This window comes from Furipterus horrens, unplaced genomic scaffold, assembly GCF_987537825.1.
Source record: "Furipterus horrens unplaced genomic scaffold, mFurHor1.1.pri manual_scaffold_9, whole genome shotgun sequence".
Classification (NCBI taxonomy): domain Eukaryota; kingdom Metazoa; phylum Chordata; class Mammalia; order Chiroptera; family Furipteridae; genus Furipterus; species Furipterus horrens.
Window position 1 is genome coordinate 54,097,906 of NW_028327179.1, and position 20,721 is coordinate 54,118,626.

The window sequence follows — 20,721 nt, forward strand, 5'->3', positions numbered from 1 at the left end:
TTTTTTACATCTTGATTTCTATTCTCTAGTCTCTGAGTCATGTATTTACTATTTTTTGTGAGTAGAAAAGATAACTCAGAATAACTAAGTTAGCTTGCTCTTGAAATTTTACTTATAATAATATGGTGGTCATTGTAGAAAATGAAGTATGTTTTTAAATAATATTTAATTGGCAAAAGAGAAATTTATAACTTAAAACTGTAAACATTTGCAGAATTGGCCTCATTTCAAAGTCAAGACTTCTACTTTGAAAGCACACATCTCTAATTTTATTTCTCTTTAATTGAAGTGTTCTCATTTTTGAAAATATTCAAAATCACCCAAGCCCTAAGGGAAAGTTTTAAAATAAACAATAAGTCTAATCAAGCAAAGCTTTTCCTGCTTTAGTACCAACTATCTGTCTTAACCATGACATTTTATTCCAGTTCTTCCCTATCCTATTTGAAGGGTATCCACTAACTTTGATAAGGGCCTCACAATAAATGGTGCATTTGTCTCAATAAATAGTAGTAAATGCGTAGGGTGGAAAGTGTAATAGTATCATTGAAGCAAAACATAATAAACAGGATGGATGGAGAAAAGCTGGGTAAAATGCGGTGAAAGAAAAAGGAAGGTGTCACATTTTTTCTTTGTCCCAAAGAGAACCATTACCACTCAATGACTTTAAACAAAAGACATTACCAATACTTATCAATGCAACTAGATTCTCGGAAGAAAATGAAATGCCGCTACCGAGGATGAAGTTCCAGGGCAAACCTGGCGGCACCAGCGTGGGTTCCCCGTGGTGAATGACGTGTGAGAATTCAGCCATGTGGCCCGCTTGCTCGAGGACAGGTGAACAACGAGGCGAGGCTGGCTGGTGGGGAGCACAACCCCAGGTACCGTGAAGTGGGAGGCCCCACGCCTCAGTCGCACGCCAGAGCAGCGTTCCCAGCAAACCCTCCCGCTGGCTAGGTTACCATGGTTTCCGAGGGTCACGTGGGCGCACTCCCGCGCTCCCTCCAGCGTGCTGCGGCGGGGTGGGGGCAGGGCGGTCCGGGCGGGGGTGAGAAACGGCCTCGGCGGGAGCGGGAGGAGCCGGAGATGCTGCCAGCCCTCCCGGGGCCGTGCTCGCTCAGCTGCCGCCGCCGCACCGAGCAGCCGTGTGCTGGGCCAGCCAGGCCGCCGAGACCACTTGCGTCGCACTCGCAACCGGTAACGCCTCCGGCACTGTCCGCGCTTGCTGGGCGGCCGCGGGGTCCGAGGCCGGTCCGGGGAGGGGGCGAGGGCGGCGCGCAGGCGCCCGCCGCCCGGAAGGCAGAATGAGCATCGAGATTCCGGCAGGACTGACAGAGCTGCTGCAAGGTTTCACGGTGGAGGTGCTGAGGCACCAGCCCGCGGACCTACTGGAGTTCGCGCTGCAGCACTTCACGCGCCTGCAGCAGGAGAACGAGCGCAAAGGCGCCGCGCGCTCTGGCCACGAGGGCAGGACCTGGGGAGACGCGGGCGCTGCCGCCGGGGGCGGCACCCCCAGCAAGGGGGTCAACTTTGCCGAGGAGCCCAGGCACACCGACTCCGAGAACGGGGAGCAGGAAGAGGAGGAGGAGGCCGCCGACACAGGGGCTTTCAATGGTGAGGACAGAACCCGTGTGCTGCCCTCCTCCTCACCGCCTTTCCCCCTGTGCTCTTTTTAATTCCGCAGTTTTGCTCACCTACCTCTCCCCGCGTTATCCACCTTCCCTACCTTCCCATCTCGCCCACCCCCTCAGCATCCATTTTTGTCTCCTGTTCTCCCACCTTCCTATTCCGCTCTCTTGTCATGACTTTCCTCCTCGACCCCTGCTCTGGAATGGGGAACTGAAAGGTAAGGGTTCTCTGCCCGCTCTGGTCCTATGTTCTGAGGCAGAGGGCGGCCGGCTGGGGGTGGGCATTCGCAAGACAGCTTCACTGGGGTTGGAGATACTGATTTGGACGAATACAATTGTGCATAAAGAAAACTGGCCCAGTTGGCTTCCTCTTTCAGCCCTTATATTTATTAACGTAGTGTCCAAAGAGAAAAGGCGAGGGGTGTTTGAATTGGTTGGCTTTGTTAAGAGAGCAAATTCTCTAAAAGGAGCATGAAATTGGGGCAGAAGAAAATTTATGGTAATAGCTTTGACATTCTTGGAAATAAACTAATCTATGTTTTTCCAATTTGCCAATGCTGCATTGTGTTATTTCTGGACACACAACAAAGGATCCTTTTTAACTTGTAACACACGGGGTCTTTGGAATGAGGAAACGGGCTAATCGTTTTTATATAAAGCAAATATTGAGTGATTTGGTGCCTTAAAAAAAAAATAAGTGTGTGAGAAACACTGTAGGAAGTTTTAAAAGCTTGTTGTCAGTTGTCTTTAGAATGAAAAGCCAGTGAATAATTGTAAGGACTGTGCCAGACACTGAAGCTAGAAAGAATGAATGGGAAAGAAAAAGGAATTTTCTCAAATAACTGCTCCTGGCAAGTCCCACCCCTTCTGCTTACAATCGTCTTTGCCTAACACACACAGACACACGCACATTTACAGCCTCCTGTGTTTACACAAATGCCTAAATCCCATCTTTATGGCATCCCAAGTTGAAACAACATGGTGTGCACTGTACAAGTGTTTCTCTTTGTGGTTGGTATAAGGCAAACATGCATTCAATATTGCATCAGCTTTTATTTAATTACGCTGCTTGTGGTTTGTGTGCCTGCAGCACATTTCATACAATGAAAATATTTTCAAGTGTAATTTTCTTGTGTATGTACCTAGGAAGGTATTTCTTTGCAAAATTGTTGAACTATACTATAAAATTAATGTATTTTTAGCTTGCTCAAAGCAATCACAAATGCCTGGAAATTAGTGCTCTATGAAGATAAAGGGGAAGATTGTTACTTTAAAATTTTTAATCAGTCTTAATTTTTTATTTTGCACAAGAATTGATCAAATGATTTTCTTACTAGAAACAAGAAAATGATAAAAGGATACATATTTTAAATAGACGAGAAGGAGAAGCCATTAGTGGATGACACAAAGGACAGAGGCACCTAATGTTATTTCTTATGGTTCCAACACATGCATGCACACATATGTACATACATATGCACATGCATACACACAAAGGAAAAGAGAATTGTTTCCAAGGTTGGAGGAAATTAGGAACTAAGGCATTTCATAAAGAGCCTATATGTGCTCAATACATTATGTTGTTAGTATAACTAAAATGTTTTGTTTGTGTAATGCTTTTGAAGTACTTGTCATTGATTCCATTTTTTCCCCTTAGAGCCATTTTTATTATACACATAGCAGATTTCATTTCTATTTTGCAATGAAAAAAATAATCTATTAACTTCTGAACAGCAGGGATCATTTTGTGTGGTTTTATATTCTCCAAGTCACCTTTATTGTAAAATTTACTCATTGTGAGTTTTAATAAATACTTGTTAACCAATTGTACCACCTTCAATGACTTAAAAACTTTTTTGACTGCAACCAAGTACAATTTGATCATTATCCAGTACCCCCCCCCACACACACACACACAAACACATCAGAAACCTTGGCAATGGTACTTCCCTCTATTAGGTGCAGTAGACAATCTTCTACTTTTTTTTTTTTAAATAAACTGTGTTGAGGCGTGGAGTTTAAAAACATTTTCAGGCTGCCAGTGGCTGTCAAACTTTTGTAAAGGTTCAAGCATTAAATACTTTATTTAGACTTTGTGAGCCACATTTGGCCTCTATCACATATTCTTTTTTTAATAACAACCCTTTGAACACATGGCTCTGTGGAGGTTCGGGTTGTACAAAACTGGCCACAGGCCAAGTCCACAGTGTGCCAACTTCTGGTCAGAGGGGGAAAAATATCAAAGTAATGCCATTGGAAAGCAAAGTAGGAATGAGCCTATCAATTTAATGTCTAGGTCCAAAACAGTGTCAAAATACATATTAAAAAAAAAAACAACAACAGTTATTGGGTAATTATCCTAGCAAAGTAAGGAAGATAAGTCTTAATTTACTGTGACACAACACAAGGCCAGCTGGATCAATAAGTCTTAAACTTTAGTATACATCTAAAGGAAGTTTGATTCAGAAATGAATATTCCTAGGTACCTGGGACATGTTTGTTTTTTTCCCCAGACATGCCAGGTCTTTCTGATACTCATTGTTCCCTGACTACACTTTGAGAAACATTGATCAACAGTGATGATAATAATCTCTCTCATATTATATAACAATTAAAAAGTAGCTGTCATTTATTGACATTCGGTGTGTGCTAGGCAGTAGCTAAGTGCTTCAATTTGTTACCCCAGCTTTATGAGAAAGATAAGACTGTCATTTGCACAGTATTTCACAGTTAGTATGCTGCAAAACCAAGATCAGAACACAGGTCAGCTTGGCTCCATCCCTGTGCTCTTAATTCGCAGCTTTTATCTCCGGAAGGCAGTGAAGCCTGGCATCACTTGAGCATTTTTTTTTTTTTAATGTCAAGCTCTACCTTAATGTGTTTTATCTTTAAAGCTATGAAATATTAACTTGTCCAAGGTCACACATAGGGCTAGTAAGTAGCAGAGCCTGGTTTCTTAACATCTCTCTGACCCAACCAAACCTATCAGGAAGTTCTTCGTAAATTAAATTTGTACTATGGGCTGACTCACAGGTGAGGTTTTTCTGTTTGTTTTTGTTTTCCCAGTAATGGTGATAAAATTACATTGATAGGGTCATACCCATTTTCATGAATCCATTTAGGAAAAAATACCAATATTTATGAGAGAATGGGAAAATAGGCAAGTTTTTGACCATCAGACTGGTGTCACTGACTCACAGGCATATGACATTGACCTCTTAGTGTGGTGGTTGAAGCAAAAAGCCAGTCAGGGTCTGGTAGCATGGCCATTGGTGGAGCCAGGTGAAATGGATGGACCAAGGTGGTCTTTACTCTTCTGCTTTCCCATTCTTCTCCTATTTTGTTCTAAATTTATCACTTTTAATTTCTATTTTCAGTTTTCTATCAATTGTGGTTAAAAAGGCAAATTTAAGGTGTTAGAATAATAATGGCATATGGTAATCCCCTTTCTGGGAACTTCTGAAGTCCTGAAAGAAGCTATAATGAAGACTCTGCCCCCGTCATCCCCATCCTATATAAATTGAATAAAGCTGGACCTGTCACTTCTGAAAAGGTAGTGGTTCCCAAGCTCGGAATTTATTAGAAAGGTTTAGAATTTACAGGACAAAGAGTTGGATTAGTATCAATTTGTAGTGGAATCTATGGGAATTACAGGTTTCCCCCATCTGAAAGTGGAGTGTTCCTATGAAATCTTTTGTAAAGTAAAGAAGCAATTACAGTGGACCCTTGAACAACAGGAAGAAGGGGTGAGGGTGGGGTTTGGAGGTGTCAACCCCTCATGCAGTCAAACATCCATGCATAACTTTTGACTCCCCTCCAAACTGAACTACTGATAACTTATTGTTGGCTAGAAGCCTTACTGATCACATAAACTGTCGATTAACATATATTTTTTGTTATATGTATTTTATACTGTATACTTAACAATAAAGTAAGCCAGAGAAAAAGTTATTAAGAAAATCATAAGGAAAATGCATTTATGGTATTTATTGAAAAAATTCTGCATATAAGTGGACTCATGCAATTCAAACCTGTGGTGTTCAAGAATTGACTGTACCATTAATTTATATGGAACAATTTTTGACCCCCCCAAATTACCCACCAAATCATGCCGAATAGCACATAAAACCTAAAAATAACACTAACATAAAGTAAAGGCAGTGCCACTCTTGCTGTTCAGGGTACACACTATCATCGCTTGCTGCAAAACAGATATTGAACACTGTTTTTACCTTTAACCTTTTTTCATAAAAACAAAATCCTGTTTGGATTTTTTTTCACTTAGCAAAACAGGTATGCACTAATGCAGGTGTTTTGTAAAAGCAAAGTGCTGTAACATGAACTTTTGAAAAGCAGAGAATACCTGTAGTGGTTTTATATTGGCATCATCGTGAAAGCTTTTGTTGCTCAATAATTTCTTCAGTGAAATAGCGGAAATTATAACATTAAGTAAATAAAATTAGAAAATACCCTGATAAATTGACAAGTGGCCAGAAAAAATAAATTATATATATTGTATATGAAAAGCAATCAACCTGAAATAACAAAAAGCTATAATAAACTATGGAAGAAGCAATTTTCTATATTGTGGATGAAAAAGATCTAGAATTCAAAGTGGATACACAGGCCAAAAATATAAGAACCATATCTAATAAAGCTAGTATGTCAAAGGTATATAAAAAGAAATTTACCATGTAAAAACTATGACTTAGTCCTCGTACCTCTGACCTATGTCAAATCTTTATTGGAGAATCTTACCTACCTTTGACTTTTTACAATTTAAAGGGATCCTCAAAACCATGCAAAATATTGGAAAGTTGAAGCTTGTGGTGGTGGTGGTTTTGGCAGTGGGAGACTAAGAGGACAAAATTATTTATTGTGAGAAGAAATGGTTGAAGGAGAGTTGAGAAGAATAGTCATGTGTCTTTAAAGTTTTTAGATGATTATGAGCAAATATCTGTTAGACAGAATTAGAACTAAAACTTCATTCTAACTTGAAGAATAAAAGTCAGAAATTCATCTGTTGAAATGGTTCATGTGGTCGTCTTAAAATGAGGTGATGGAAAAGCAGTAAGGGCAATAGATGGATTGACTTCTCAAGAATCTGCTGTGAAAATATTCATACCATGCTTATACTGGGAGTAAGAAATATGTTTTCTCTATTAGATTTCACAGCATAACCAATAGCAGGAGATTGTAGAGAGCCTTAAAGAATTGATGCTTTGACTGATTTATTAGGCTCATGGTGTAACAGAACCCCTGGGCTTCTCCGATTGAAACAGAACCCACGGGCTGTTTAGTTAGGGGCCCGATTGCCCGCCACCAGAATCATAACTCTGAATACCAGAATTTGGTGAAAAGGAAAAGAATTGTTTATTTACACAAAGCCCTGCCTCCCCCTCCCAGACCTGGCCAGTCTTTGGAAAGTCAGAAACACTGTTTCCCTACTTCCTAGGCACAGTTCAGCTTTACCAATAGCTGCCAATCACTCAGTTCTGATTAGGGAGGTCCTTTCTGTGCTGTGGTGCCCTCCAGCTCTCAACGCAGGACCGCCTTGATTCTCAGCCTCCTTGCAAACTGCCTTCTTCCTGAAAACCGCATGGATTTCCTCTCCTTCTCCAAGCAGCCTGGCAAGAGCCTCTTCTTAAAGCCGCCTGGAGACCCCTGCTCCAAGCCAGATGGAGGGAGCCCACAAGAGCCAGAGAGTGAGGGCGTGAGGGCCAGAGAGAGCCTGAGAGAGAGAGCCTCCTAGAGCCAGAGCCAGCCCAAAATGTCCGCAGCTCCTTCTCTCTTCCTCCCTGCCTCCTCTCTCCCCCTGCGTCCTCTCACACAGTGGGTGTTGCAAACAGTTCTGACCATTCACACAACCCTCCGTAGGCTCTGTCTGCTTCTTCCATACCAGCCCACAGTCCAAGATCCCTCCCATCTTCCTGAGTCTTGGAAGTAAAGCGGATCTTTGCAACAATGTATCCAGCCACTAGCTCCAGGCATGCAAGGGCATCCTGAAAGCTGCTTCCTGCTGCCTATCTCCCAGCCGCAAACTCTGGGGTTTGTTTTTGGACTCCCCTGTTTCTGTAACAATGGCCGTGTGCCCTTATATAAGAACTTGCTCTCTCTACAGCAACCAGAGATTATTATGAGACAAAGCCACCACTTGTCAGATCTTGCATCCTACTATATGTAGCTGTCAACATATGACTGAAGAAATTCTCGTTGTTGTAGTTAACCAAGTGACTAAAAGTTAAAATGACTTTTAATATATCATACATTTAATCAGTTTGAAAAATGTTTATGAAAGTCAGGGTTTCAGGCAACATTTATTTTATGTATAAAGTGCCGTGTTAGGCATGTTATCATGTTATCCTACTAATAATACCTTCCTCATAAAGTTGTTACAAAGATAAATGGTTTAACATTTGTAAGGCCCATAGGACAGTGCACTTAGCAAACATCGATTGCATGTTAAACAAATTATCTCATTAACATGAAATCTTACAGAAGTGTAAACTTTTCTTGCAGGATAGAAATTTTATTGCATTTGGTGGAAATGAACCTAGCATTTGCACTTTTTAAAGATATGAAGTAGGAAATAAGTTTATGTGCAGTTCTACTTAGGATTTAATGTGCAGTTGTGTTGCACAGTAACCACGCTACCCGCCCCCCCAAAAAAACCCACATCCTTTCATCTCATAATTTGTAGCTAAGAGCCCAGCCCAGGATTTTGTAATTAATGAGACTTAATGGTCTTTGGCTATTAGAAATTTACATGGTAGTTTTAAATCCTCCTGAAATAATTACATCATTCATGACAAATGGCTAAAATATTGAAGCCATTGTTTTACTTATGAGCATAAAGCAATTCTGTTAGATATTTTAAAAATATTTTGAGTTATAGATGGTAATTATGATTTTCAAAGTAGATGGTTAAGAACAATATTAATTTTTATAGTGATATTGAGTGGATTGCTTTAGTATTGAAATTAGAAAATAAAGCACTTGAAATAGTGTCCTTTCTCAGACTTTTATCCATATTTTATTTTATGCTTCAGTAAAAGAGAGGGCATAAAATGAAAACACCTAAACAAAAATTAAAGCATTGAATACTTCCATGTGTTTACTTATCTTAAAAATCAAACTGTTTAGGCATTATTTAATATGATAGTTACAAGTTTTCCATTTGCGGTTGCACGTAAAGTGATGTACTGTGTCTGGGTGGGACTGGAGTAAATATTTAATAGTTATTGTTGAAAATCTCATTTCTTCTTTTAAGTTTTTAATTTTATTTCAAATGCATTTGGAAGAGATTTAAGCATTTTAAAGATTTTATTTATTTATTTTTAGAGAGAGGGGAAGGAAGAGAGAATGAGAGGGAGAGAAACATCAATGTGTCGTTGCCTCTTGAGCACCCCCAACTGGGGACCTGGCCCGCAACCCAGGCATGACTGGGAATCAAACCAGCAGTCCTTTTGTTCACATGGCTGGCACTTAATCCACTGAGCCACACCAGCCAGTGTCCAAATCTCATTTCATAGATTCCAGTAAATTTCCAGTATCAAGATTTTTGTTCATAACTGTGTCAAAAAAGAAATGTTTCTTTTTAAACTGTGTCAATACTAACGAGATCTTTCACTTGATCAATGGGGAGTCAAATTGTAACCCATTAAATAATTTTTTTATATCCTCACCTGAGGACATGCTTATTGGTTTTAGAGGGAGGGGAAGGGAGAGACAGAGAAAGAGAGAGAAACATCAATGTGAGGGAGAAACATCAATAGGTTATCTTTTGTATGCTCCCGGACTGCGACAACACCAGCACTGAACCCACAACCTAGGCCTGTGCTCTGACCAGGAATCAAACCCATGACTTTTTTCAGTTTATCGGATGTTACTCAACTGAGCTACACCAGGCAGGGCTATAACCCATGAAGTCATTTAACGAGAGTAATAGCAATAGAGAAGGCCTATGGTGGAAGCAGGGATTGATGCACTATTTGAAAGTGAGGAGTTCAGTTAAGGAGATTGCGTAACTGACTGCAGAGTCTACTTTATTTACTTTATTTGTGTCTGGAGTCACATGGTACCAGAAAGGGGCTGAGGCCTGGAGAAGAAATATGTGAATGTTGGAGGGTAAAGTGCTCTGCTAATTCACTCATCCACTCACTGCAGAAAGTTTTGATAACGAAAAAAGAAATTACTCGTAAGTGTTCTACCTCTAGACTTCTTAAGCATTAACCCTTTTGTTAGAGACTGTATCATAGATAGTATATGTAATCTATTTCATTTAAAGGGTGGAGCAGCTGAGAACCAGAGGAGTTCCTTATTCAAATTTAGTTGGTTTTGGTCTTCTTGTACATAGAACTATCACTTATATCTTAAGTGCTATTTATATTAACTTATATATTATGAATTCTTTCTGTTTTCTATCAAGGGGATAGATATGGTTTAAGGTTTAAAATATTAGTCCAGAGATTTTCAAATGGTGTGCTCCAAACATTTTTAAAACATGTAATATTTGTCTATTTAGTCAGGGGCACTGACCTTTTTTTCCTTTAGATTGTCAAATTTTAAAAAATTACAACAGCCAACACAACAATAGCTATCTGATATGAATGAATCAAAATTCTACCTTTTTAAATTTTTTTGGTCAGATTGGCATAAAATATATTTTTAGTGTTCCTCAGTAATTAGTTTACATGTACCATGAGATAAGAAAGGTTGAAAATCCATGGGCTAGGCTAAAGACAAGTACTTTTGTACTTTTGCCTTCAAAATTACCATTTTTTTTTCTATTTCATGTTTTCATTGCAGTGAAATCTTATATTATTAGACTTTATTTTTGTGTTGCTTAAGAAGAAACTATTGAAAAGTAAAAAGAGTGCAGTGGTTTTTCTGAATTGAATGAATTATTGTTGTGTTCTTGATCCTGTTCCGATTGTCCTTTCACCCTTATACATACATACCATTTAGGTGTGGTTGTGATAGTCAACAAAAGCCTGTATAAAAGTTTCACTATGTTGCCAATCAGTATCTTTATTTTCTAAAAGCAAGTTTTGTGTTTTGGAAATTGAAAATGACTCAGACTGTTCCATTATGTAATTATTTTATGGAAAGAATTTGATCTAAAATTTGTAGGTCATGACTTACATGAAAACAAAACAATCTTAAAAAATCAGATGTATAAACAGTTGGTGTAACATTTATAAATGTTTTAGCAATAGACTCTGCCATGTGTAGCTTAATATGTTCGGAACTAAAAAAAAATTCATTCCAGTTGCTGCTTTGTAAAAAATGTTTCTGTATTTTTTAAAAAAGACAAAAGGTCAAAATATAAACACATGTTCCACATAAAAGTGAAGCCAAGAAGATATACTGTATACAGTTATTCCGGTATCCATTTGGCTAGGAACTGACATTGTTTAATTTACATTAGCTGTTCCAAGACAAAATAGTTCATGATAGTAAGGGGATATTTTTTGGATTAAAAAAAAAAAAAAAAAAAAAAGAGGAAGAAGCCTCCATTTGTTTAAATACATTTCAGTTAGACCCAAAAAGCATCATTCCAAAAGATTATCTAAATTAAAACATGACTCAGCTGTTTCATTTCAGTTACTGTAGAAAGGTAATGTTGGTTAAATGATCTTTTTACTCAGTTGTTAACATTTTGGCTGCTTAAGCATGAGAAATTTAAAAATGACACATAGACATATTTAGCCCTCCCCAAAGTATAATTAGGATTTGAACCTGACAGTTTTAATTCGGAGCCCATCTCCTTAACCATGGTACATACACTTCATTTTCAGTAATTCTTACAGGGTAACATGGTTGAACATTTTTTTCAAAAAATAAGCTACCAACCTGTCTTTCTAAAAATTTACAGTCCAGAATTCATCTGTCCCTTTTACAATTTGTGGTCTCTGTCTATTCCACTCACATTAACACTTCATATAGTTCTTTAGAAATTCAAAATAGGGAGAAACAAGATGGCGGAGGAGTAAGTGGAAGCTACACTAACTTCCTCCTAGAACTAGTCTGGATTTACAATGTAATTTTGGAGAAATCATCTGGAATAACGAACCGAACACCAGCTGGAGAGAAGTCTTATAACCACGGAGAGACAGAAAAGGCCGCTACATCACAACGTGACCGGTAGGGAGTGCGGAGACGTGGAAGGGCTGGCTGGGCTCCCACGGGTGGCAGCTGAAGGGGCTGAGAAACAGCTCAGCAGCCGGGGATTCCCCCTGAGAAGGGCAGGGTCTAAACCCCCAGCTGGGCTTCCCAGCCTACAGCGACAGAGTGGAAAGTAAAATAGTATCAGCTGTGAAAAGCGAAAAGCCACAGGCTTTCTTGCTAGCCGGAGAGAAACAGCAGGAGAAAAAGAGCTCTTAAGTGGATCACATACGAAAATATTTTGGCCACCACTTACCCTGGGCTCAAGCAGAGGGAAGGCAGAGAGGACTGGAGACACTTGGGGAGAATTTGGCACGGTGGCTTTGAGGGGAGAACTGGAGGAGCAGCTGACTGGGTCCCAGTGCTGACTCATCCCCAGTACTGCGGGTAGACCATTCCCCTCCAAGTGGCGTCAGCCTGAGGGGAAGCAAAAGCCCTGCCTACAGGAATTAAGCTGCCACACCCACAGTCCTTAAGCCTGACAGCTAATCACAGATTGAATAGATTAACAATCAAAGAAGACAGACAACAGCAGTAGATCCCTGGAAGTCTCCAACAGGCTGCCTAGGGCCAGACTGGTACATGATCTGACGCCACCAGAGGCAGATCCAGGAAGTGCAGATCATTCCAAGAAGCACCAACAAACAATAGGAGTCAAAAAAATGGGGAGACAGAGAAACAACCTCCCATCAAAAGGAAAGGTAGAATCCCCAGAAAGAGTGCTAAATGAAATAGAGGGGAGCGAACTATCAGATATGGAATTCAAAACATGGATTATGGAGAAGCTGAATGAGCTCAGCGGAAACTTCAAAGAACTCCAGAAAAACTACAAGGAACTCACAGAAAATTACGTGAGCATGAAAAAGGACATAGAAGCTATCAATAAGAGCCAGGAGGAAATGAAAAATACGATCTCTGAATTGAAGAACACAGTAGAAGGAATTAAAAGCAGGCTAGAGGAAGCAGAAGATCGGATCAGCGAGCTGGAGGACAACCTACACAAAAACTCCCAGACAATGCAACAAAATGAAAAAAGACTGAACAAGACTGAAGAGGTTCTAAGACAGCTGCAGGACAACATGAAACGTAATAATATCCGTATCATAGGAATTCCAGAAGGAGAAGAAGAAGAGCAAGGGATAGAAAACCTCTTTGAAAAACTAATGACAGAAAACTTTCCTAACATGACGAGAGAAAGAGTCACGCAAGTCCAGGAAGCACAGAGGGTCCCAATGAAGATGAACCCCAACAGGCCCACTTCAAGACACATCATAATTAAAATGGCAACATTCAAAGACAAAGAGAGAATCCTAAAAGCAGCAAGAGAGAAACAACTAATAACATACAAGGGAGCTCCAATAAGGCTATCATCAGATTTCTCAGCAGAAACACTACAAGCCAGAAGGGAATGGCAAAAAATATTCCAAGCAATGAAAAACAAAGGCCTACAACCAAGAATACTCTACCCAGCAAGGCTTTCATTCAAAATGGAAGGTGAAATAAGGAGTTTCCAAGACAAAAGAAGGCTAAAAGAATACATCTCCACCAAACCAGCATTGCAAGAGATGCTAAAGGGTCTGCTTTAAGAAGATGAAGAAACAGAGAGACAGAGAGGAACACGAGTACAAAGGGGGAAAATGACAATGAATAAGTACTGAAAGAAAGAAGGAACTTCTACCACTTGCAACAACATGATTGGAACTAGAGAGAATTATGCTTAGCGAAATAAGCCAGGCAACAAAAGAAAATTACCTTATGCTATCACCTGTTACAGGAAACTAATGAACAACACAAACAAATGAGCAAAATTGAACCAGAGGTATGTAAACAAGGAATAAACTAACAGTAACAAAGGGGGAGATGGGAGGGAGAGAAGGGGTAAGAAGGGGAAGGGTCTAGTCAAAGAACATGTATGAATGACCCATGGACATGGACAACTGGGTGGGGACTGACTGTGGGGGGGGGGCAGGGTGCAGGGAAGCAAGAGGGGGAAAAAAAGTGAGACAACTGTAGTGGAAAAACAAACAAACAGAAAATTTTTTAGTGGGGGGGGAATAAAAATATAAAGAATAGAAATGCAAGTTCAGTGAATATTAGAAGGACAAGGATTTTCCTTCCGATAAGACAGTCCTACAGATTTAGAGACTTGTATGTGGGTTATGTTACATAAATTAACATGTGTTTTCTGTTTTCAAAGGGCATAAGCCTACAATCTCATTACCTGAGTGATTATCTGTATGCATAGGCCTCACTTAATCCTGTCTGCATTGCTGCCTCCTGAGACTCAATGGTTTGGCTGAACTAAGTGGCTGGGTTGGTGAAGAACGGGGTGGTCTGTGGGCTTCACTTTAAAACTGGTTTCTCTTTTCTATCCTAATGGCTTGGACAGAAAAAGCCCAGAGGCCTGAGATGGGGGAAACCTAAAATATTTCCCTCAGTCCAAAATAAGTATAATGGGCAAAAGGGTTTTGGACAGGTGAGATGTACCTGGCACACCTTCCTCCAAAGAAGCCCTTCTTTTCCCTAATGTGGGACATTGAAAAATTAATACCTGTCTTTTGTCATCTAGTGGTTACGGATTAAATGATGTCCTTTAACCCTGTTGCCCCCAGAATACAACAAGGATGCCAGCCTGTCAAACCAAGCATGCCGTTGTCCAGAGACAGCCAACCAACCTGGAGTCTGCACGATCCTTCCCCTTGTGGGAAGGCCACCCTCCCCTCCACATCCCCACTCTTATTAGGGATTTCTTGACCCACGGGTAGGTAGGACGACGACCATGTCCAGCTTGAAGCAGCTAGAGGAGCTCGAGACCTTCATCCATTGTCCTTTATAAGATTGTAAAGGGTCTTAAGTCTGAGAGGGAGGAATTGTTATTTTTTATTGTTAAAATATTTAACTAATTAATTAATTAACTTTAAAAAAAAGAAGAAGAAGAATATATGAAAGGGTGAGGCGGGAGAGCTTGTATGTACGACCCATGGGCATGGACTTGGAGAGGGGATTGTTGGGGAAGGGGGGTGCTGGGCGGAGGGGAGCAAAGGGGAAAAAAAAATTGGAACTATTGTAACAATATAATCAATAAAATATACTTAAAAAAAATACTGAAAATAGAAAAAAAAATATATACTTACCTACCTCCTGAAAAAAAAAAAAAAAAAAAAAAGAAATTCAAAATAATGTTTATTTTTAGAAATGAGCACCTCATATATTGAACTGTTTTAGTTCTCAAAACTTTTTTGATTATGTACATTCATTAGCAAAATATATTTCAGTATGCATTCCCAGTATATGTATTTATAAATTTTATACATGTGCCAGTACATTAGTTTATTATGTAGATGATAAAGCTTCCCAGAATACAAATTTTGAAAATAAAAAGTTATTGTAAACAAATTCTAATTTTTCCTATACCCTAAAGGATGGCCTTATAGTCTACCTGAGGTGCATGAACGCATTTCGTAGACCACAACTTTAAACAATGCAACACAACTCAATACTCCATTAATATATAAGATAGCATGATCAACTTTGGTTTCCTGATTTCAGCTGTTAGATTATAAAGGACCTGCACATGGGCAGGGTTACTGTATGTGCATGCGCTTTTTAAAATGTACATTCATTAGGTAAATTGTTTGACCCAACAGAAATTTGGCAGAGTAGAGGAAATCCTCTTTTAAAAAGGAAATAAAACCAAAACCACTTTAAAACACCCTAGGAAATGTTAAGTAGGAATATTGAAAATTATCACTTTATTTAAATGAGGCAGATGTTTATAGTAAAATCATTACTATGTGTCTGAAATAGAAATTAATTGGAAAAATTTAGTTGCATTAAATTGACAGCTTGTTGCCATTTCCTCATGTCATAATATTTATGAAAGTAAGCCCAGCATAGGACAAATTTATGCCTAAGTTTTACATTAGAATGAGGTTTCATTTCAAAAACCCATAATTCTGTACTTCCTCTACTATAAATTGCTAGCTTAATAGATTTTTAGTAGGGAAAAAGAAAGTCCTTTTGGGTAACTTTATGGAGTTGTTAACAGGTCTTTGATTTCTTACTTGACTCATTAACAACAGTTTACAAACCAAGTAACAATAGGGCATTTGATACTTAATAATTCCTTAAAATAATTTCCTTATAATTCCTTTAAAAAAAACAAAAGGATTTTAGTTTTTGAATTTTAACACCCATCTGTAAAAAGGATGTTTTGTAAAAAATATTTTAGGAACACATTTAGCATTAAAATGGTACAAAATTTCAGTTAATGTAAGATGAATGAGTTCTGGAAATCTGATGTACAGCATGGAGACGATAGTTACCAATACTGTATTACGTACTTGAAATTTCCTAAGAGGTAGATCTTTAAATAAATCTCTCTCTCTCTCTCTCTCTCTCTCTCTCTCTCTCTCTCTCTCTCTCTCTCTCACAGTGGTAGCTATGTAGAAGTGATAAATTATTTAGCTTGATTATGGTGATGGTTTCACATTGTATGCATATATCAAAATATCAAGTTGTATACCTTAAATATATAAATGCTTTATATGTCAAAGATGATAGTTACAAAATGTGAACTAATCTGGTTGGGCTGATGGTAGTAGTGTTAGAGCATAGCAAGAAATTTTTATTTGCCAAAACCAACTAGCACAGAACATTTTTTCTCTTTCTTTAAAATGTGAGATACTTCCAATATACAGAAAGTAACAGAAACTAAATAAAGAACACTCACATAAGCTATCTGCTAGCCCTTAACAAATTTTAACATTTTAACACTTGAGTTCTTTTTCTCTTAAGAAAATATCATGTGCAGTAGGAATCTCCTCTCTTATCTCATTCTCTTACATTTCTTCTCCATAGATAATTACCACTGTGATAAATTTGGTATTTATATCTCCAATGCATAGTCATTTAATTTTATCCAGAGATTAGAAAGTGTTGTTTTGCATATTTTCAAAGTTTTTTAATTGTGCCATTTATAAAAGTTTCATTTATATAAATTATCATCTTTCTACTTGTTTTTGAGAACAGTGTTTTGGGATGCTGTTACACTGATTCATTAAACTGTAGTTCATTTATTTTAAACTGCTATGTGATACACCCGTGTATAAATAGACACTTTGTACGTTCTTTGATAACTATTTTGTTTCCAACTTGTTATTCAAGTGCTGTAGTAAACATTTTGTGTGTGTGTATGTTTGTGTGTTATACAGATATACTAACGTTTTAAAGGTGGATTTCAGTGTGATCTGGGGACCCTTGGAGGACCATTCCCCTCTCACTCCTAGACCTTTTTAGGGAACCTATGGGGTGAAAACTATCCTACTACTACTACTAATGTTCTTTTCCTTTTTCCCCTCTCTCATTCTCTCATAATTATATAGTGGAGTTTTCCAAGGATACATGATGTATGATATTTCAACAGATCCGAATGCAGAAGCAGATATGAGAACCCAACTGTCTTCTATTATAATAGATTTGTGAAAATGTAAAAACAAAAAAGTCGTTATTTTTATTAAATTTGTTTGTTTTGGAAAAAGTTATTTTTTATAAAAATGTTATATAATTGTTTTTTTAAATAAAATATTTTAAACTTTTTCAATTTTAACTTACAATACAATAAATATTGATGGATATAACCCACATAAGCAAATAATTTTTAAGAGTATAAAGAGGCTTTGAGACCCAAAAATATGAGGACTGCTGCTCTAGGGAATATACATACATGTGGAAAGGCTGGTTGTAGGGGTTTAACTGCACTTCCTACCACTATTATTTGTTCCAACAAGGTTGTTCCACCATTCTACTCTCTCAGCATCTGTATAAGAGTTCCCGGTTTGTAACAGAACCCCTGGGCTGCTCCGATTGAAACAGAACCCACAAGCTGTTTAGTTAGGGGCCTGATTGCCCGCCGCCAGAATTATAACTCTCAATACCAGAGTTTAGTGAAAAGAAAGAATTATTTGCACATAGTTCTGCCTCCCCCTCCCAGACCTGGCCAGTCTTAGGAAAGTCAAAAACACCGTTTCCCTACTTCCTAGGAACAATTCAGCTTTACCAGTAGCTGCCAATCACTCAATTCTGATTGGGGAGGTCCTTTCTGCCCCGTGGTGCCCTCCAGCTCTCAATGCAGAACCGCCTTGATTCTCAGCCTCCTTGTAAACTGCCTTCTTCCTGCAAACTGCGTGGATCTCCTCTCCTCAAAACCGCATGGCAAGAGCCTCTTAAAGCATCCTGGAGACCCCCTCCTCCAAGCCACATGGAGGGACCCCGCCCACTAAAATGTCCACAGCTGCTTATCTCTCCCTGACTGCGTCCTCTGAGTCCTCTGACGCAGTGGGTGTTGCAAACAGTTCTGACCACTCACAGAACCCTGCACAGACTCTGTAGGCTCCTTCCATACCATCCCCCTGTCCAAGACCCCTCCCATCTTCCTGTGCCTTGGAAGTTTCAAAGTGGATCTTTGTGCAACAAAGTTTCCAGCCACTAGCCCCAGGCATGCAAGGGCATCCTGAAAGCTGCTTCCTTTTCCCTATCTCCCAGCCCCAAACTCTGGGGTTTGTTTTTGGACTCCCCTGTTTCTGTAACAGGTTCACATCAAGCTAATGTCTGATTTTGTCAGATTTTAACAAACTTTGCCAATAGGATGGATGGTACATGGAATCTCATTATGAATTGAATTTGTTTTTCCCTGATTACTAGTGATGCTTAGCATCTTTTCATGTTCATTGGCCATATTTGTAGTTGATCTTCTGTGAAAAATACTTTTCTTACTCTTTACCATTTTTCCTATCTGATTGATTGTGTTTTTCTTACTGATTTGTGGAAGGGTTTCTTTTTCTTCCCCCTTCCCTCCCCTCCACTCACTTCCCCTCCCCTTCTTTCTTCTCCCCTTCTCTCCCTTTCTTTATTTCTTTTTCTTGTTAAATGTTCTGGTTACTAATCCTTTGTTGGTAATGCATTGAAAAAAAAATCTCATAGTCTTGAGTTTGTCCTTTCATTTTGTTTATGGTAACATTGAGCAGAACTTCTTAATTTCAAAGTAGCTAACATTTGTCCTGTTCTTTACACTTAGGCTTTTTACGCCTTAAAGAATCCATCTCTACCACAAAATTAAAAATTAATGTTTTCTTATAAATATTAAAGTCTTGAGTGTCAGACTGAAGGTTTTAGTCCATCTATATTTTTGTGCATGGAATGAGTTGGTATTTTTAATAACTGGAATTTTTTTCTATTACATATTACAGGTATCCCTCATATAACACGGTACTTCTATAACACGGTTTCACTCTAACACGGTTAGATAATTGGGGAAAACCCCCATATAACATGGTACTTCTGTAACACGGTTTTGCTCTAACACGGTTAGAGAATTGGGGAAAGCTCCCATATAACACAAAATTAGGGAAATCCTCATACAATACTGAACGTGATGAAAGCTTTTAAGAGCAAAAGATAAGTCTTTTAAAATTTTTCATTCGAGCATGTACATTGTATCAGTTTACTCTAAAAAACGTAAAGAAAGACCTAGACTTAGCCGGACAGTTCGTCATATATCTTAAATGAAGATCCTTGCACTGAAAGGAGCACAAAGTTGAAGAGAGAACTTCAAAAGTGCTTAGCACCATATAATGAAATTTATAAAGCTCTCTCAGCTAAGAGCAAGCAATCTAAAATAGCAGTTTTTTTGCAAAAAGTAGGGCACAGAAATAAGGATAATGCTGAAGAAAGTTCAGAGGAGGAGGATATCTTGTCAAAAAGAAAATGCTTTTGGTTAATGGAGCTTAGTAGTGATGATGAAGAAAACATTACTTAATTCATATTAATATGTAATACTTTTGATGAAAATTGCTTTAATAAAGAGATTTATCTTAATTATAAAAATGTAATAGTATGTTTTTTTAATTTTTGGAAACTAATTCCCCTTTTTGTACTAGTTCTTTGTTTAGTATAACACGGATTCACATAATACAGCATTTGTTAGGAACCAGCAACCATATAACATGGGGGTTACCTGTATTCTTATTTGTCATTACTGAGAATATGTAAAAGAAATTGGTAAAACTCAATAAAAACTCCCTAATAGAACTGTTCAGTAAAGAAGACATAAGAATGGCCAATAATCACATGGGATGCTGCTCAGTGTTTTTAGTTATCAAGGAAATAAAAATTAAAACCACAATTATATACCATTAAACATACACAAGAATGGCCGAAATAAAAAGTTATACCTTACGTTGGCGAAGATATGGATCACCTGGAACTCTTGTATGTTTCCTATGAGAGTATAAAATGGTACAAACACTTAGGAAAACTATGGGTTTTTATAAAGTTAAACAGTCACCCAACTGGGACCCAGCAATCCGTCTCTAGTCATTTACTCAAGAGAAATGTATATGTTCACAAACATACATGTATATAAATGTTTATAGAGGCTTTATTCAAAATAGCCCAAATTAGAAACAACCCAAATGTTCATCAACAGGAGAGTGAATAGGCAAATTGTGTTTTATTCATATAATGGATTACTACTCAGCAGTAAAAAACTATTGATTGTCTCAATAGCAAGACTGAATCTCACATTTATATGAAAATCAAAGATAGGCAAAACTAAACTATGATGATAGAAGTCCTAATGATGGCTTCCTATGGAATAGTGGGAACTGATTGCAAGGGCGGTCATAGAACCTTTCCAAGGTGTTGGAAATGTTTTATATTTTGATTGTAGTATTGGTTACATAGGTGTATACATTTGTCAGAACTTACTAAATTGTTCATTTCATTGTACATAAAATTTTCACCTTGATTTAAAAAAATTGGAAACAGAATTCCCTTGAAATCACCTTTTTTTATTTTAATTGAAAAGTACCATTGCTTTCTGCACTGATTATCTTGTGAAATTTTCATTATTTTTTGTTGGACACTAACA

The 20,721-nt window shown here is 38.3% G+C and overlaps 1 protein-coding gene across 1 annotated transcript in view; it reads left to right on the plus strand.

The window, feature by feature from the left end:
• The first annotated feature begins 1,068 nt into the window (after positions 1-1,068).
• PRKAR2B (protein kinase cAMP-dependent type II regulatory subunit beta) overlaps positions 1,069-20,721 on the plus strand; it is a 118,293-nt gene continuing 98,640 nt past the window's right edge. The window contains exon 1 of the mRNA XM_090287338.1: positions 1,069-1,611. Coding sequence (XP_090143464.1) covers positions 1,302-1,611 — 310 coding nt within the window. The 5' untranslated portion in view covers positions 1,069-1,301. The remainder of the gene's footprint in view (positions 1,612-20,721) is intronic.